Source organism: Peromyscus eremicus, chromosome 6, assembly GCF_949786415.1.
Source record: "Peromyscus eremicus chromosome 6, PerEre_H2_v1, whole genome shotgun sequence".
NCBI lineage: Eukaryota > Metazoa > Chordata > Mammalia > Rodentia > Cricetidae > Peromyscus > Peromyscus eremicus.
In genome coordinates, this window is record NC_081421.1 from 82,234,178 (window position 1) to 82,252,234 (window position 18,057).

The 18,057-nt window shown below is 40.9% G+C and overlaps 1 protein-coding gene across 2 annotated transcripts in view; it reads left to right on the top strand.

Annotated features, from left to right (window-relative positions):
- The window catches only part of Slc25a24 (solute carrier family 25 member 24), a 41,284-nt gene that overhangs the window by 12,522 nt on the left and 10,705 nt on the right, over positions 1–18,057 (top strand). For both annotated transcript variants that reach the window (XM_059266119.1, XM_059266120.1), the window contains exons 2-6: positions 1,917–2,043; positions 5,269–5,356; positions 9,881–9,992; positions 12,001–12,159; positions 13,673–13,819. In XM_059266119.1, the coding sequence (XP_059122102.1) occupies positions 1,917–2,043; positions 5,269–5,356; positions 9,881–9,992; positions 12,001–12,159; positions 13,673–13,819 (633 nt within the window). The remainder of the gene's footprint in view (positions 1–1,916; positions 2,044–5,268; positions 5,357–9,880; positions 9,993–12,000; positions 12,160–13,672; positions 13,820–18,057) is intronic.

Sequence of the window (18,057 nt, forward strand, 5' to 3'; positions counted from 1 at the left end):
AAGGCAACTTATAGAAGCATTTAATCCGGGGCTTGCTTACAGTTTCAGAGTGTGAAACCATGGCCATTATGGTGGGGAGCAGGGCAGCAGGCAGATAGCCAGGAACTGGAGAAGTAGCTGAGAGTTTACATCTTATCCACAAGTTGGAGGCAGGGGGAGAGAATTAGCTGGGAATTGTATAAGCTCTTGAAACCTCAAAGCCCACTCTCAGTGATGCACCTCCAACAAGGCCACACCTCCTAATCCTTCCCAAACAGTGTGGACCAAGCATTCAAATATATGAGCCAATGGAGGTCATCCTTGTTCAAACCACCACAGCGTATGGGCCCAAGATGTGTCACGGGTTTAGAGAACCGGAACATTAAGTCCACATGTGTTTGGAGGCTCAGTGGTGGCTGGGAACAATTATGTTTTGTTTCTGTTCCTAAGGGGGTGAATTCCCTAAGAGTCGTCATCATCCTATTAACTGTGCAGATTTTTGGAGTCTTTAAGCTTTCCATTGGTCAACCAGTTGTCTTTAAAGTTGATTCTATATGGCAAGCACTACACTGTGGTTGCTTTGTCTTTTGCTGTGGTTGGGATAAATGTTTCTCAAAGGTGTTCCTTTTAATGACTTGGCACTCTGCCAGTGATTCTATTGGGGGTAGTGCTGCAACTTCTAAGAGGTGTATCTTAACGGTGGGAACTTCAAGAGTTGGAAATCTCCCATATGGAGGTGGATGTTGGGACCCTGATCCCTCTTCTTTCAAAACATGATGTATATTTGCTTATTTGATACCAATTAGCCTTTCAGAAGGAAACCTGGATTTTGCCATAAACAAGCTAAGTTCTTTGAAATCCACTTATTCCTTTTCAACATTTTATTTTCCTGCAAAATTTTTTGGCAAAAGGTGTGAGGCTTTGCAGATCCATTCATTATGGATGAGCATTCACTTATCAAAACTAAGGGAGAGTCATTCCCCAGGGCTCTGCACCAACTACATGGAACATTCTATTTTAAAAGAACTCTTGGACTTTTCCCTCAGGTAAAGGTCACATCTAAGAAGTTCAAATGTGTGGGTTCTCTTATGTCTGTAGAAGGAATTTCACTCATATGGACTGAGAATTCAATTAACTTTTTAAAAGAGAAATGTACATTTGTGGTGTGAGGTGCAAAAGATACTTTTTTATTATGAAAAACAATAAATTTGAAGTGATAATTTTCTTTTGTTATTCTATAAGTAGGAGGGACTGAATATACAAACAGATAATGGCAGGGCCATAAGTAAAAATAGACATTGATTCAGCACATACAGCCAGGAAACCTGGTCCTTACAACTAACAGGCTTGGAGGGAGACAGTTGATGTCTCTAGAGACAGCCCAGGAAGTTGCACAGTAGCTCCTGTAAAAGCCCCTCCCCAAATGGCCAGGACTTGATTAATCACACTGACAGTTCTCCTAATTTTAATTTTCATTTTTCACTTTGGGATTAATGAAAGACAGTTATGCCTCCCTATACAACCACCCTGGACCCTCTGCTCCTGGCTAGCCGGCCTGTGCCCACCCCTTCACATGCCAAACCTCTCCCTTCACACTACAAAGCTTCCTGTGCTCCGCCCCATCTTGGGGTCTATATAAAACACAGATGAAGATGGCAGAAAGCTCGGAAGAGATGGCCCTGGTTCCTGTCTTTATTCCCACAGAGGGAATTACAAGACAATTCAAAAAAGAAGCCCTAGTCTTCCTGTAATGATCAAACTGGCACCATCCACTGCTTGTGAAACTCTGAGAATCTTAACCACAGGAAAGGTTGCAGAGCTATGCTATAATGGATACTAATACATCTGGCCCAAACTGGAAGCCTGTACACAATTAGTTCAGTACTTTAGCCCATGCCAACAATAAATTCTCTCTCTCTCTCTTTCTTTTTCTGTAGAAAATTTTCATTGCCGGTGATGTCAACAAAGATGGGAAGCTAGACTTTGAAGAATTTATGAAATACCTGAAAGACCATGAGAAGAAAATGAAGTTAGCATTTAAAAGTTTGGACAAGAATAGTGATGGTGTGTCCTGTTATCACTTCTTATGAAAAGTTGCCTTTATGCTTTCCAAGTCTAAGATAAGATATAGTTAATCTCTCCAGATGACTGTTATTTGTGTTAGTACTTATTTTATTAATGTGATTGGGAGTTCATATTTTTATTCATTTGTTTTTTAAGATTTTATTCTACTTTTAGTTCTCTCTCTCTCTCTCTCTCTCTCTCTCTCTCTCTCTCTCTCTCTCTCTCTCTCTCTGTGTGTGTGTGTGTGTGTGTGTGTAGGGTTATGTACACATGAGTACAGGTGCCTGCAGACTCCCTGGAGCTGTAGTTATAGGTGGTTCTGAGCCAGCCAGCGTGTGTGCTGGGAACTGAACTTGGGTCCTCTGTGAGAGCATTGACTGCTCTTAACCACTGAGCCATCTCTCCAGCCTCGAGTCCATATTTTCAGTGAAGAAAATTTATAGTTTTTTCTACTGAATTAAAAATTGCCATAAAGTGTTAACTATTGAGATTATGCTGATCTCACTTATAGTTGTGGTTTAAAAATAATAATAATTACCTACTTGTTCTTTCAATAAGAAGTATTTATTTTTTCCATATAGGGGCATGACTTGTGCATTATAAAATAAAAACTTCATATTCATATCTTACACTTTATAATCTCTTTGAAAGATTAATTTAGGAAAGATGGTCTCATCCTAATAATGAGAGTAGTTCAACATTTTTCTGTACCTTCTGGCTGGGGTGTCATTTTCTCTGTTTAAAGTAGTAGCTTGGGAATAGAGTCCCAGGTAAGTAGGAAGATAACCAGCAGCGGAAAATCATCAGATCCCATGTCCAGAGGCAACCACTGACAGGAAGAATGAATTTACAAAGATTATAATGCAGTCCTAAACCTTTCCCAGCCTAGTGAATGGCTCACTTCACAAACTTGTTATTTAAGCAAGAAGTTGAACAATAAATGGAAAAATATCATTCTTTTCAAAGGTTAGTTTAAAAAATTTTTAATAAAAATCTAGGTTGTAAATATTTTAACTGTGTGGGCTGTGTAGTCTGAGCTGTGGCTGCATCTCAGCCAAAGACAGTATGTGGGCAAATTGTATGGATGTATTCAAATAAAACTTTATTTAGAAAGAAAGTCAACGGCCTTATTTGGATTGACAGTTATAATGTACTATCTACTGATTTAGACTGAACATTAACTTAAAATCAAATTCCTTCAAATAATCAAACCTTTTAGATGGTTTTGTTGATGGTTCACAATGGCTAAGAGCTCAGTGTATGGTGGAGGTGGAGATTGTAACCTCCAGGAAACCTTGCACTGTGTATATTGCCCTCAAGCCCTCTAAGTCCAATCCTCAGACAAATTCAGTTTTTAAAATTAACTCTCCTTCCTGCATGCAAACTTTCATCCCAGCCTGGACCCTCTACAGTTGAGTGGCAGAGACAATGTTGTCCTTGTCCTGTTAATAGCTGGGAGCTGAGACAATCTCAGGACCAACTGCTGTATGACTAGTGCTCAGCCATCCAGTGCATGAGTGGTGTGCACATCATTGTCCACTCCAGGAAACTAGACTTGAACCACAGGAAATAGAAATGAAATTTCAACAATACATTTTTCATAAACATAGAGAGTTCTGCCTTTACTTATTACTTCACATGTATTTTGAAACAATTTATCATTATAGGTTCCTATTTTTATTTATCAGAATTCCTTAACTTAAACATATGTAGTTTATGTTCTCATCATTTGTGGACTTTGTACTGGCAGATATTATTACTTGCTAAAATTTAACCTCAGAAGTAGTCTCAAGATATGTGTTCCAGTTACTTGTGGCCATGCACAGAAGAGTAAAAACTTTGAATCGCTGAACATAGACATTCCTAGTTGAGACACAATAAGGATAAGGTGACATCCTGATTCTTAAAACACAAGGTGACATTCTTCTTTATTTTAGCTCTAAGACTATAAGCAATTGTCTTTTTCAAGATGCATTTTGCATCTTTGTACATGGTTTGGTGGATAATTTTACTTTATAAAATGTTCCCCATACGTGGTGCTAGTGTCTCCAAGTCCAAGAAAGGCATGATGTGTGCCATGCAGAAATGCAGATTTCCTAGAAAAGTTTTCCGAGAGTTCAATGTCATGAGGTGTTGGAACAGAAACAGGAAACAACCTTAGATCAGCTGATGAACTGCTGTGATAGAGTCTCCCACGAACCTGTACCTGAATCACTTGCAGGATTACGTTTGCTAATCGAGTGTCTGCAGTAATTTTACAGAACATGGCTGCCACACAGTGCACCACTAAGTCTTTAAGAGTGTGGCCCAGGGGAATGCTGGGAGAGATTTACAGCACTTCACTGCTGAAATAATGCCCCCTCTGTCCCCTAACATCGTCCAGATTCCTCTGCCAGTTTCCTCTCTCTGGGTGGATCCCGTCTGAGGAACTGGGTGGTTCCTCTCTCAGAGGATGTCTTCCCTTCCCCCTGTCCTTTGTGTGCTCCCTCCCCCCAGGAGCTTGCTGTCCACATTGAGTGGTAGCAGAGCCTCTCACTTTGAGTGGTTTCAGCCCTGTTGGGACCCTCACGAGTGTTTGAGCCACTTGAGGGAGGAACTCGGGGGCTTGTGTTTATGGTGTACATTGTTTTCTCTCTTTCCCTTTCTCCTGGTTTGTTCCATCTCTAAGGAGTTCAGATGGCCTTTGTATCAATTTATTCTCTCTTCCATTGCTTTTCGGTCCTAACTGTCTATCTTCACTGCCAGATTTCTCAGATGATTCTCTGCTCTTTGGCTCAATTTCTTCATTTCTTGCTCTCTCTCACTTGGTCACACGTGACTTCATGCTTAGTAAATGCCCCTCTACCTACTAAAATGTGGATATGGGTACTTTTAAGCGAACAATTTCTAGTTTAATGGAGTTTGTCTCATAGGAGATCAGGATTTAGAGCTCTCTCCTGCTGCTTCTAACTCTCATCACCCAACTAGGCCATGGGAGCTTTTGGCCTTCTATTTGGAGGGATAGCACTATTTATCCACTAGGCTTTATGAATCGAATAATATGTGCACATTTTAAGGTATTTGTGAACATTTTGAGTACATTTAAGAACATTTTAAGTACATTTGTGAACATTTGAGTACATTTAAGAAGTTCACTGGCTTACACAAATGCTTATTTTCACTCTCATCATTCAGAAATCTTCTCAGATTCTGAGTCTGACCTTACATTGTTTTCATTGTTTGAAGGGAAAATCGAGCCTTCTGAAATTGTCCAGTCTCTCAAGATGCTGGGTTTACATATTTCTGAAGATCAAGCAAAACTGATTCTTCAAAGGTGAGCTCTCCATCCAACTGACCAACTTCTTTAAAGTCTCGTCTTCCATGCTGCTCTCTACGTGCCACGTTCAGATACCTCCCTGCATCTCAGCGTGCCTCATCACCCACGCCTGGCTGTCTTTCTGTCCTTCATTCCCTTTGCATTTCTGTGGAAACATGTTATCTACAGTGCAGGGATGGGAGCAGGACTAGTCAGTTGTCGCAAGTCTTCAGGAGCACTGGGACAGCAGTGAGGCTTATGTCTAGAGGTAGGAGCTGAGGGTTTTGGGGTCACTTTAAGCATTTATTTCTTTTATCTATTTTATGTGTGGCGGGCGTTTTGTTTGTCTTTGCGTCACTTGCATGCTTGGTGCCTGTGGAGCACAGAAGAGGTGTCAGGTCCCCTGGAACTGGAGTTACAGGTGGCTGTGAGCCACCATGTGTGTGCTGGGACTTGAGCCCAGGTCCTCTGGAAGAGCACTTGGTGCTTTTAACCTCTGAACTATCTCTCCAGCCCCTGGCTATTACTTTTTAAATGAATTTGATTTCTTCCTCATTTTTAGAAAGTATTAGTGTGTGTTAACTCTCTAAGGTAGTGAGATTTGCTGTGACATTTTCCTACAATGTGCCTCAGTCACATTCACCTCTCTACCATCCTCTCTCATCCTGCTTGCCTCCTGCGGGCCTCCGTCACCCAAATGGCACCCCTCTGCTTACATCTTTCAAAAATATTTTGATTCTACGTGAGAGAAAACTTGTCATATTTGTTTTTCTGAGCCTGGCTTATTTCTTATCATGATCACTTCCAGTTCCCTGCATTTCCCTGCAAATGACATAATTTCTTTCTTCTTTAGAGTGGTCAGTTCGTGTGTGTGTGTGTGTGTGTGTGTGTGTGTGTGTGTGTGTGTGTGTGTATGTGTGTGTGTGTGTGTGTGTGTGTGTGTGTGTGTGTGTGTGTGCCCCTTCATCTGTTGATGGGCATCTAGGCTGATTCTATGTCTTGGCTATTGTGAGTATTGCAGCGATAAACACAGATGAGAAGTACCTCTGAGGTGTGCTGACTTAGAGTCCCTGGGGTTCATTCCCAGAAGTGGAATGGTAGGCTCACCTGCCGGTTCTAGTTTAGATTTTTTTTTTTTAGGAGCCTCCATGCTGACTTCCAATGAGGCTGCACTAATTTACATTCTCATCAATAGCATAAGGCTTCCTTTCTCTCCTGCACCCACTGTTCTCACTTTCTTGATGTTAGCCATTTTGAATGGTGTAAGGTGGGATGTCAAAGTGATTTTAATTTTCATTTCCCCAATAGCTAAGAGTTATTTAACAATTTTCATATATTTACTGCCCATTTATCCATCTTGTAAACTGTCCAACTCATTTGGCCACTTACTGATTAGATTATTTGTGGGGGTTATTTTATTTTATTTTATTTTGGGTGTCTAATTCTTTCTCCTTTATTTATTTTGTTAAGGAGGCTGCCTTTCGAGAAGAATCAGGCATCTGTAGCCGAGTGGGCTTACTTCCGGGCACTCTGTTCTAAGGTCTTGATTTAAGCACCTCTTTCTGAGTTAGTACTGTGCTACTGTTGTTGCTATGGCTTTCTAGCATAATTTAAGATCAGGTAGGTTATGGTGGCCCCTCCAGTGTTACTCTTTTTGCTCAGAATTGATTTAGTTATTTGGGCTCTTCTGTGTTTTGATATGAATTTTAAGATTTATTTAAGAAACAACTAATTGTTTCTTCGAGTTCTGTGAGGAATGCCATTAGAACTTGACTAAGGATTAAACTGAATCTGCAGATTGTTTTTAGTAACATGGTGATTGGAACAATAGTAATTCTGTCAGTCCCCGAGCCCGGAAGCTCTTTCCATCTTTTAGGTCATCTAGTTCTTTCTTCAGTATTTTATATATAAAACTTTTGTTAAGGAGAGTTTTCACTTTCTTGGTTAGGTTTGTTCCTACTGTTTATTTATTCATTTGCAGCTATTGTGAAGGAGATGTTTTCCTCCTGAGTATGTTTGTTGTTATGTTTGTCTAGAGAAAAGCTACTGGTTTTCCTATGTCAGTTTTGTGCTGTACTGATCTCCCGAAAGTGTCACCAAGTTTTCTAGGAGAATCTTCAGGGTCTTTTAACTATAGAATCATATTACCTGAAAATAGGGTAATTTGATTTGTTTCCTTTTTATTTGTATCTCTTTGATTTCTTTCTTTTGTCTTATGATGCTTGCTGAGACTTCAGACACTGTGGTAAATAAGAGCGGAACTATTGACCCCCTTGGCCTGTCCCTGATGTTAGAGGCAATTCTTCCATCTTACCCCGCCAGTGTAAAGGTGGCTGTAGGACTGTCACATTTAATTTTCATTAGGTTGAGATATGATCCTTCTGCCATTAGCTTTTTCAGGGCTTTTATCATAGAGATGTAAAATTTTGTCAAAGGTTTGTCCTGTATCTATTGAAACGATCATCTGGTTTCTGTCCTTGGTTCTAGTTCTACTATGTGCTATATTACTTTATTGGTTTGTGTATGTTGAACAGTTTTTTGAAATTATTATATGTGCATGGGTGTTTTGCTGGCATGTGTGTGTGTGTGTGTGGATACCATATGCATGCAGCGCCCATGGGCATCAGATCCTCTAGAACTGCAGTTACCGACAGTTGTGAGCTGCCGTGAAGGTGCTGGATTGAACCCAGAACCTTCTGAAGAGCAGCCAGTGCTTTTTAACTCCTGAGTCATCTGAAAAGATGACTTGTTACATCCTTGGAATAAAACTAACTTCATCACAGTGTTTAATCTTTTAAATGTGTTATTGTCCTCAGTTTACATGCAAATAGTTTATGGAGAATTTTTGCATCATAACAAAATGAAAAGTTAGTTCTTTTCAAAGAATATTGACAAACCCTTAGCAAAGTGTGAATTTTTTTCCTCTCTTGCTTAAGGCCAGAAATCATTTTTCTTATATTACCTTTGACAGCATTAGGAATAAAGCAAATTCTAACCCCAAGCTCTACAAAAGATCCAAGTGAATTTCCAGTCAGCTTATGTGCTGTGTAACAAAATGCCACAGATGGACCCATGCTTTCCTACAACATGGGCAGAGTGGAAACTCAAGGGGACTTTGACCTGAAAACATTCAAGTGGTGGGATGACAGCGGTGGTGGCGGCACATGCCTCCAATCCCAGCTCTGGGGAGGCAGAGGCGGGTGGGTCTCTGTGAGTTCGAGGCCAGCCTGGTCTACAGAGTGCATTCCAGGACAGCCAAGGCTACACAGTGAAATTCTGTCTCAAAACACAAAACAAGATAAAAAGTTGCGGGATGTTTCTAAGGTGACGCTTGCCTCGTAGAAAATGCTCATGAAAGGGCTAGTTGGGGGTTGGGGTTAAAAGCTAAATCATTGCACAAAACCAGAAAATATTGATAAAATCAGAGCTGCTAATACTGCAACCCAGAATGCATTTTAAAGGCAAGCAGTGACTAGGATTCTGAGTGGATATGGAGCATCGCCACCTCTGCACCAGGCCAGTGAACGCTGAAGTCTGATCTCATACGAGCAATCGAAACTGAAAATGTACTGAAAACATAAGAATAATATCTGAAAATTCCACTTCATTTGTATGCTGCATGTGTCACTGTCACATAGACTATAGCATACAGTTTGAGGAAACATCAAAACACTATTTCAGACACGTGAATTCAATTCAAAACCAAGCTCCTCGCACCTGCCACTCTGGTAACTATCTGTATTGAACAGCGCAATCAAACCCGGTATAATTTTGCATTGTTCTGAGGAAAGTCTCATAGAATGGGCTTTCTGTCAAGAAGCTTATAACAAAACAAACAAACAATGCCCCCCAAATGAAAAACACAAAACACTCAGAGTTTGTGTTACCACTTACACGTGGAAGATGACAGCGTGCTAAGTTCAGAATGGATGAGACACCAGGATTTCTCAAAACTCAAATAATCACGTATTAAGAATTTGACTTCTTAGAATCACTGCTGATTTTCTTATGTTGATGAGGAGAAGAAAACTGATAGCATATTTAGAATCTATTTCAAAAACCATACCCAAATATTTCAGTCTTAGGATATTAAGAGACAATCCCCTGAGCTTGTGAGAGGAAAAAAAATGGACCCTGAATTTATTCATTCGTACCTCTCAATATTTCATTACCCAGTTGTTGTGTCTTTTAACCGAGTGACTTTGAGTTTGACAGAGTGCTAAAGGCAGTCTGCAGTGGCCTCTCTCTGTAATATATGGATCTGGTTTTCTCCAAATAGTGAAAATGGTCAGGAAGGGTCAAAATATACATGATTCTATTTCCAGTCACGTAGAATTGTGAGTGGTGTGTTTTTCTTGAGGGTGGAATCCAGGGCCTCAGGCCTGCTAACCAAATGCTCTGTGGTGAACCCTTTAAACCTGCCAATGGGTTTTTAAAATTCAATACAAATTGATCTGGGAAGCAAAATCTCATTCTGTAAAATGAGCAGTAATGCTAGCCGTGCCCACGTCTTGCTCTTTAACCGTCTGTTCACACTTCCAGCATCGACGCGGACGGGACAATGACAGTGGACTGGAATGAATGGAGGGACTACTTTTTATTTAACCCTGTTACGGACATTGAAGAGATTGTCCGTTTCTGGAAACACTCGACTGTAAGTTTGCATTCTGTATCTGTAGCTCTAAGTCTCAGGTCTAGTGCTGATGCAAGAAACAGCTCTCACCTCAAAGGAGATAGAGATCGTTTATTTTGTATCTAAACGAGGGACCATGGCCTGGGAACACAGACTCAGGTTACCTCACATTCTGTGTTCTGACACGGACATAGTTTCATGAGATTTTTATACTAATACAGCAAAGAAAATCATAAATCAAATATATCAGTTGAAACATGAGGCTTAAAGCAAAGTAGCAGAATTTCTGTTATGGACATCAGATGCTGTGTGATCTTAACCCTTGGGTTGGTAGAATCTAGGCATCTGGTCTGTTCATACCTTCCAAAGGGTTTACCTAACAGTCACAAAGATGTTAGGTCACACACAGAGGTGGGCAGAAAGTGGATATTAAAGTGGTTAGGATAGATCAGCTCTAGTCACTGGAGTTCTAACCAGGCTGTCAACCTTTGCCACCACTTACTCTTAACGGAGCTCTGCTTCACAATACTTGCCACTCAAGAACACCAGAACACCTTGGGAAGGTTGGCCAAGTCCCAGGAAAGTCCCAGTAGATATTTAACGTCTAGATCTGTTTATTCTATTAGGCACAGATTTATAGAGCATCTTTAAAGTCCCCAAGGTGGCATATAAATACAGCTTTTCTCAAAACTTGGAAGAAGTCCCATCTTGTTGAACTAGCTGCCCAGGTTTCATTGACATTTAATGCTTTTGCCATAGGGAAGTCTCAAAGTCAGAAGTCACGTATTACCAAATCATCTCTGCACTTCCAGATTGCTAAAGATGACATGGCCTCGGGTCCTTCCCAGAACTACTTCCTTAGTCAGGCTGCCTAGATTTATCGCTGTCATAAGGCATTGCATTACTCATTGAATGCTAGAGAATATTTTTTTTGACTCACATGCATAGCATTTCCTGCCAGTGTGTACTTCATAAAATTTCATTGTGATTGTTTCATTAACATTCTGCTAAAATATAGTGGTGTAAATTAGGTTCTGTTGTACAGTCGGTTCCTTGAAGCCCTTGGGGACCTTCTGCGGGCTCCCCCACCCCTCAACCTGTGGACTTGTCTTCTGTGCTGGGAGAGAAGTATCTTTGACTCCCACTCAATACACCTGGAGTTCACACTGTCACTAGTAACAATGCCAAAGCTTATACAGAGCATTAGAAAATCAATTATGAGTATAAATTTTATGCTATGTGAACCTTGTATTATATCTTTGGGGATAGTTGATAACATTTGATGATATAATCATAAATCAATTTTATTGGTAACAAAGAAGAGAACATTACTGCCAAAGTGTGGCTCATTACCTTCCATTCCTGCCCATAAAGTTTTATGTCAAGGTCCTGTTTTTGTGTGTGGTGCTGGGACCTGGAGCATGCTAAGAAAGTGCTCTACGACCTAGTTATACCCACCATAGCAGTTAGGTAATTAAGTTGCAAAAGTATCATAGTGATAACACTGTTCTCAAGCTATGTAGAAGATGAGAAGATGAGCTATTTACGTTCATGGTTTGATTTTAGAATTTACATTTTAAATTTATATATACTTCATAGTACTGAGTGTAATGGGACTTAAGACAAATTGAGTGTCTGAAGTACTGGCTAAGTAGTTTTTTCAAAGCTGTCCCCAACTGTGTGGTTTTCTAGATTGTGAAAAGTGACTGACAAGGATTAACTAAGTGTGGCAAAATATTACCCCTTCATTGCAATTCAGTCCAATAAAAGTCACCTGATTTGAAAAGAAAGAGAAACGTGTGACTTTGTAACTGACAGTTCCCAGGTCTTGTGCATTGACTCTGCATTACGTTGATTCTGCATTACATTCGGGGGGACTAGATGCTCACTCACGTGTGCTCAGAGTGGTTCACTGTCAATGCCAAGGAAGAACCTTGATCGTAACAGTAACAGCTCTGACACAAAAAGCAAGTTCTGGGCTTATCTGTTTGGGACTGAAGAACTGTGGGATCTCTTTCCATTTTACCAGGGAATTGACATAGGGGACAGCTTAACTATTCCGGATGAATTCACAGAAGATGAGAAAAAATCAGGACAGTGGTGGCGGCAGCTCCTGGCAGGAGGCGTGGCTGGCGCCATCTCTCGAACAAGCACTGCTCCTTTGGATCGCCTCAAGGTCATGATGCAGGTGAGCTGCGCCTTGTGCCAGCCTGTATGGAAAGCATGCTATGTCCAGTCACAGGCCTTCATTCCGTAGACAATTCTATTCTGCCACCATTAGCCCTCAGATTAGGCACATATCTAAGTATTTGGTTCTGTTCCATTAAACCATAAATTGTTAGTACTTGTGTGTAATGAAATCTTTGGTATTCTATAACTTCAAATGTCTAATTACAAACAAAAACAAAAACCTTGCCACTATTATAGGGTTCTCATTAAATTATATTTTCTTTGATGTTATGACTTGAGAAAATAGAGGATTTCTCAAGTCTAGAATCTTGGTGATAAGAATGTAATTTCAGAAGTGATTCTAGAGCTCAGGTTAGCAGAAAAGACCCAGGTTTCTAGACAGAACTGGCTGCTCACTGACCTGGAGAAAAGAAAGAATACCCATTTGTGCACATCACGGTAACCTGTTTCATATTCACGGGAGCTCAGTAAAGCGGGTGGTGTGCCTTCACTTTACGTATGAGGAGACCGAGACTGTAAGAATTAAAATTTCCTTAATGGAGAAGAATAGATGAGGCATGACGTCGCTTCACCTCCAGATCCGTTGGTTCTTACCCTGCCTTGGACTTCTGAGATCTCATTTCCTCCATTCCATAATGGGAGCCAGAGTATCTAACAAGGGCGGCCCTCAAGTTGAACTTACAGAGGCTCTGGCGTACTGGAATAACCTAAAAGACCATAGCAGTTGCTTAAAAATGTTTTTATTTTATTTTATGTATATGGGTGTTTTGCCATGCAATGCCCACAGATCCCAGAAGAAGGTGCCAAATCCCCTGGAACTGGAGTTACACATGGTTGTAAGCTGCTATGTGGGTACTGGGACTCAAACCTGTGTCCTCTGCAAGGGCAGCCTGTGGTCTTAGGCACTAAGCCATTTCTAAGATTCCTTAAAAATGTTTTTAAAGTTGTGCTTTATATATGTAACACTTTTTAAAAAATTGTTTGAACAAAAAAGATAGATGCTTTTTTCTTTAGTACAGTAATAAAGTGACTTTGAGGAAACTTGAATAGACACACATCTTTCCCTTTGTCGTAAGTTATTATGAAGTTTATTATTTAAAATAAAGTGGATTTGTTAATATTGTCATTTCTACACATTTGAAGGGCTTCCCAAAGTCTCCTGCAGGCTTGATACTTCACTAGATGGCCTCATGAAAATACAGACTCATGGTCGTGGTTTATTACAGGGAAGAAATAGGGATTCAAATTAACCAAGGAAAGAAGTGCAGAGGGCCGAGTCCAGGAAGGTTCCAAATGTGGATCTGTTTCTGTCTGTGCCCTGTGCAGCCCTGATGCCTTTCTTTCCTGGTATTGATGTTAAAAATGGTGAGCAGAACATTGCAGCCCATCAGAGACGCTCTCGGGAGGCTTTAGCATTCAGTATTCAGCGTTTGGATTCAGCTCAGACCTACTTTCAAAACAGTTTCAACAATATGCAGAAGTATCCCATGACACTTTGCTTTTATTTTTAGGTTCATGGTTCCAAATCAATGAATATATTTGGAGGCTTTCGGCAGATGGTGAAGGAAGGAGGAGTCCGTTCCCTTTGGAGAGGAAACGGCACAAATGTCATTAAAATTGCTCCCGAGACAGCTGTTAAGTTCTGGGCTTATGAACAGGTAATTGTTATTACCTGTGGAAATGATTAACAGAAGAAGTTAGCTAACTCATTCAGGAAAGATCAGTATGCAGTACTTTGGGTATCGGTTCCTAGTACTCTGCTAGGCAATTCCTTATGGGAGACTAGAACTTGATAAACTCAATGATTTCACACAGCTGAATTATGGGATTTTGGATTCCCTAATACCGTTTAGAGAGGGAGGCTTTCCCCACCGACCTCTTTTTCTAAGTAGCTCCTCAAAGCATGATTTTGGCTGACTCGTCTTGAATTCTAGTGGACGCAGAGGGCACTTCATCTAAGTTTTACAAACTTCGATTTCTGGAAAGAAAACTGTTCAGATGAATACCTTTGTGTGAATAGAATTGTATTTAGCTTGAAAATTCCATGAAGGCAGGGGTGTCTGGCTTCTCCCAGCACTCCAGCACCTGGGCAGAGCCCAGCATGGGTGAAGGGCTGAGTGTTTGTTGAATGAATGGATGAGGTAGTAAATGAAGGCATTTGCTTCCCTCTCTGTTGACTAGATTAAAACACAGTGGTGGGTTTAGAGACTGGCTTCTGCAGTTGTTGGCAGAGTCATTGGAGCTGCTGTACAATTAGTTTTTCTTCTGTCGTCTCTTCCGTAATTGTTCATCATGGTCTATACGAGCCTTAACGTTCAACTCCGCACTCCAGTTTCTTATTTGAGTACGTTTGATGCTGTTCTGGAGAGACTGTCCTGGAGAAGTGCCACTCTTCTGAAATGACCAGAGTTGGTGGTGTCCATTTCTTGATTGCAGAATAGAGAAGCAAAGAACAGCTGGCCTCAGGTGGAGCCCATTCCAGGGAAAAAAAGATTTTCCTTATTTGAATGCCTGAGCATTCAAATTATGACTAATTTTATAATAGGAAAGCCAGAGCCTAAGATACATATTCAAAAATAACGCTGTTATTTTAATATGGGGAAGTTCGGTGTATCTGAAAGCCCACACACAGCACACTTGGTACCACTTGACATATTCTTAACCTGGCCCCTCCAACAGGCTTACTCTGTTCTATCCACTCTCCTCCCTCTTTTTAATGATGCTGGAATTTGAATTTAGGGTTGCTACATGGGCCAGGCAAGAGCTCGACCACTGAGCTATATTGCCAGCCGTGTGGGGATCTAATTTGAAAACCTACTTCCCAGGAAACAGAATCAGCATTTAAGCCCCACGTTTCTGCTAGGATTGTTAATGTAGAGGATGCATCTTGAGGCATCTCATCATCCTGTAAGTGAATTGATTTCTAGGATCTGATTTGTGTTTTGCCACTGTGAAATACCATCTAAGGTGTGGTTTAACAGTAGAAACTTATTTCTCACAGTTTTCAAGCTTAAGCAGTATCAGATTAAGAGGCCAGGCAGTGGAGACTCTCTTCCTGGCTTCTTGCTCCATAGTCATATGGCCTCGGTGCATGGTTTGGTGAAATGTAAACTGTCAGGTGTCTCTTCTGATAAGAATGCTAGTTCTATCTTGAGGCTTTAGAACCTCTTCTAACCACAAATGTCCGCAAAGGCCTCATCTCCTGATACTATCACAATGGTGATTAGGATTTAATATAAGAATTTAGGAGGGGGCACTGTTACCCTAAAGCTGCTATTAATGTACATCTTTTTAAAATTAACTTTTAAAAATTTATTTTACATACCAACCACAGTTTTCCCTAGCTCCTCTCTTCCTGTTCCCTCCCCACACCTAACACATCCATTCAGAAAGGGTAAGGTCTCCCATGGGAGTCAACAAAACATGGCACAACTCTCCAAGTTGAGGCAGAACCAAGCTGCTCCTCCCTGCATCAAGGCTGAGTGAGGCATCCCACCATAGGGAGTAGGCCAAAACGCCAGCTCATGCACCAGGGACAGGTCCTGGTCCCACTGCTAGGGCCACAAACAGACCAAACTACACAACTGTCACCCACATGCAGAGGGCTAGGTCAGTCCCATGCAGGCTCCCCAGCTGTTGGTCTAGAGTCTCTGAGCTCCCACGAGCTTGGGTCGGCTGTCTCTGTGGGTTCCCCCACCACAACCTTGAAGCCCCTGACTCATACAGTACAACCCTTCCTCCCTTTCTTCAGCAGGACTCCTGGAGGTAGGCCCAGTGCTTAGCTGTGGATCTCTGCATCTGCTTCCATCAGTTATTGGATGAAGGTTCTATGACGCCAATTAGGGTAGTCATCAATCTGATGACAGGAGAAGGCCAGTTTAGGCACCCTCTCCACTATTGCTAGGAGTCTTAGCTGGGGTCATCCTTGTGGATTCCTGGGAGTTTCCCTGGTACCAGATTTCTCCTCAATCCCATAATGGCTCCCTCTATCAAGATATCTCTTTCATTGCCCTCTTTCTCTCTCTCTCTCTCTCTCTCTCTCTCTCTCTCTCTCTCTCTCTCTCTCTCCTTTACTTCCTCAACTCGACCAACCTGATCTCTTATGTTCCCATTCCCCACCCCCACCCCCCACTTCCAGTTAGTTTACCCAGGGGATCTCATTTATTTCCCCTTCCCAGGGCAATCCATGTATGCCTCTTAGGGTCCTCCTTGTTACCTAGCTTCTTTGGGGCTGTGAATGGTAGCCTAGTTATCCTTTGCTTTACATCTAATATCCACTTATGAGTGAGTACATATCATGTTTGTCTTTCTGGGTCTGGGTTACCTCACTCGGGATGATTTTTATCTAGTTCCATCCATTTGCCTGCAAATTTCATGATGTCTTTTTTTTTTTTTTTAACCACTGAGTAAAACTCCATTGTGTAAATGTACCACATTTTCTTTATCCATTCTTCAGTTGAGGGGCATCTAGGTTGTTTCCAGGTTCTGGCTATTATGAATAATGCTGCTATGAACATAGTTGAGCAAATGTCCTTGTGGTATGACTGAGCATGCTTTGGGTATATGCCCAAGAGTAGTATTGCTGGGTCTTGAGGTAGATTGATTCCCAGTTTTCTGAGAAACCTTTATATTGATTTCCAAAGTGGCTGTACAAGTTTGCACTCCCACCAACAGTGGAGGAGTGTTCCCCTTGCTCCACATTCTCTCCAACATAGGCTGTCATTGGCATTTTTTTTATCTTAGCCATCCTGACAGGTGTAAGATAGTATCTCTGAGTCATTTTGATTTGCATTTCCCTGAGAACTAAGAGTGTTGAACAATTCTTTAAGTGTATCTTGGCCATTTGGGAATCTTCTGTTGAGAATTCTTTGTTTAAATTTGTACCTCATTTTTCACTTGGATTATTTGGTGTTTTTATGTCTAGCTTCTTGAGTTCTTTATATATTTTGGAGATCAGCCCTCTGTCAGATGTGGGGTTGATTAAAATATTTTCCCATTCTGTAGGCTGCCATTTTGTCTTACTGACAGCGTCCTTTGCCTTATAGAAGCTTTTCTGCTTCAGGGGGGCCTGTTTATTAATTGTCAATTTCAGTGTTTGTGCTACTGGTGTTATATTCAGGAAGTGATCTCCAGTGCCAATGTGTACAAGGCAGTATACTACCCACTTTCTCTTCTATCAAGTTTAGTGTAACTGGATTTATGTTGAGGTCTTTGATCCACTTGGGCCTGACCTGAGTTTTGTGCAGGGTGATAGATATGGATCTATTTGCATGCTTCTACATACAGTCATCCAGTTATGCCAATACCATTTGTTGATGGATTTTTTTTTCCTGTGATGAATATGAAATGACGTTTTCTATCTCTTTTGACTAATTTTAGTTTGAAGTCTATGTTGTTGGATATTAGGATAGCTATACTAGCTTGTTTCTTGGGTACATTTGATTGGAAAATCTTCTCCCAAATTCTTTACTCTGAGGTAATGTCTGTCTTTGAGGTTGAAGTGTGTTTCTTGTATACAGCAGAAGGATGGGTCCTGTTTTCATACCCATTCTGTTAGACTGTTTTTTTATAGGTGAATTGAGATCATTGATATTGCAGAATATTAATGACCAGTGATTATTAATTTCTGTTATTTTTGATTTTGTTAGTGATGGTGGTAGGTGTGTGTGTTTCCCTTCTTTGGGATTTGCTGGTGTGAGGTTACTATTGGCTTGTTTTTGTGGGTGCAGCTAACTTCTTTGGGAATGGAGTTTTCCTTCTAGTACTTTCTGTAGGGCTGGATTTGTGGATAGGTATTGTTTAAATGTGGTTTTGTCATGGAATATTTTCTTTTCTTCATCTATGGTGATTGAAAGGTTTCCTGGGTAGAATAGTCTGGGCTGGCATCTATGGTCTC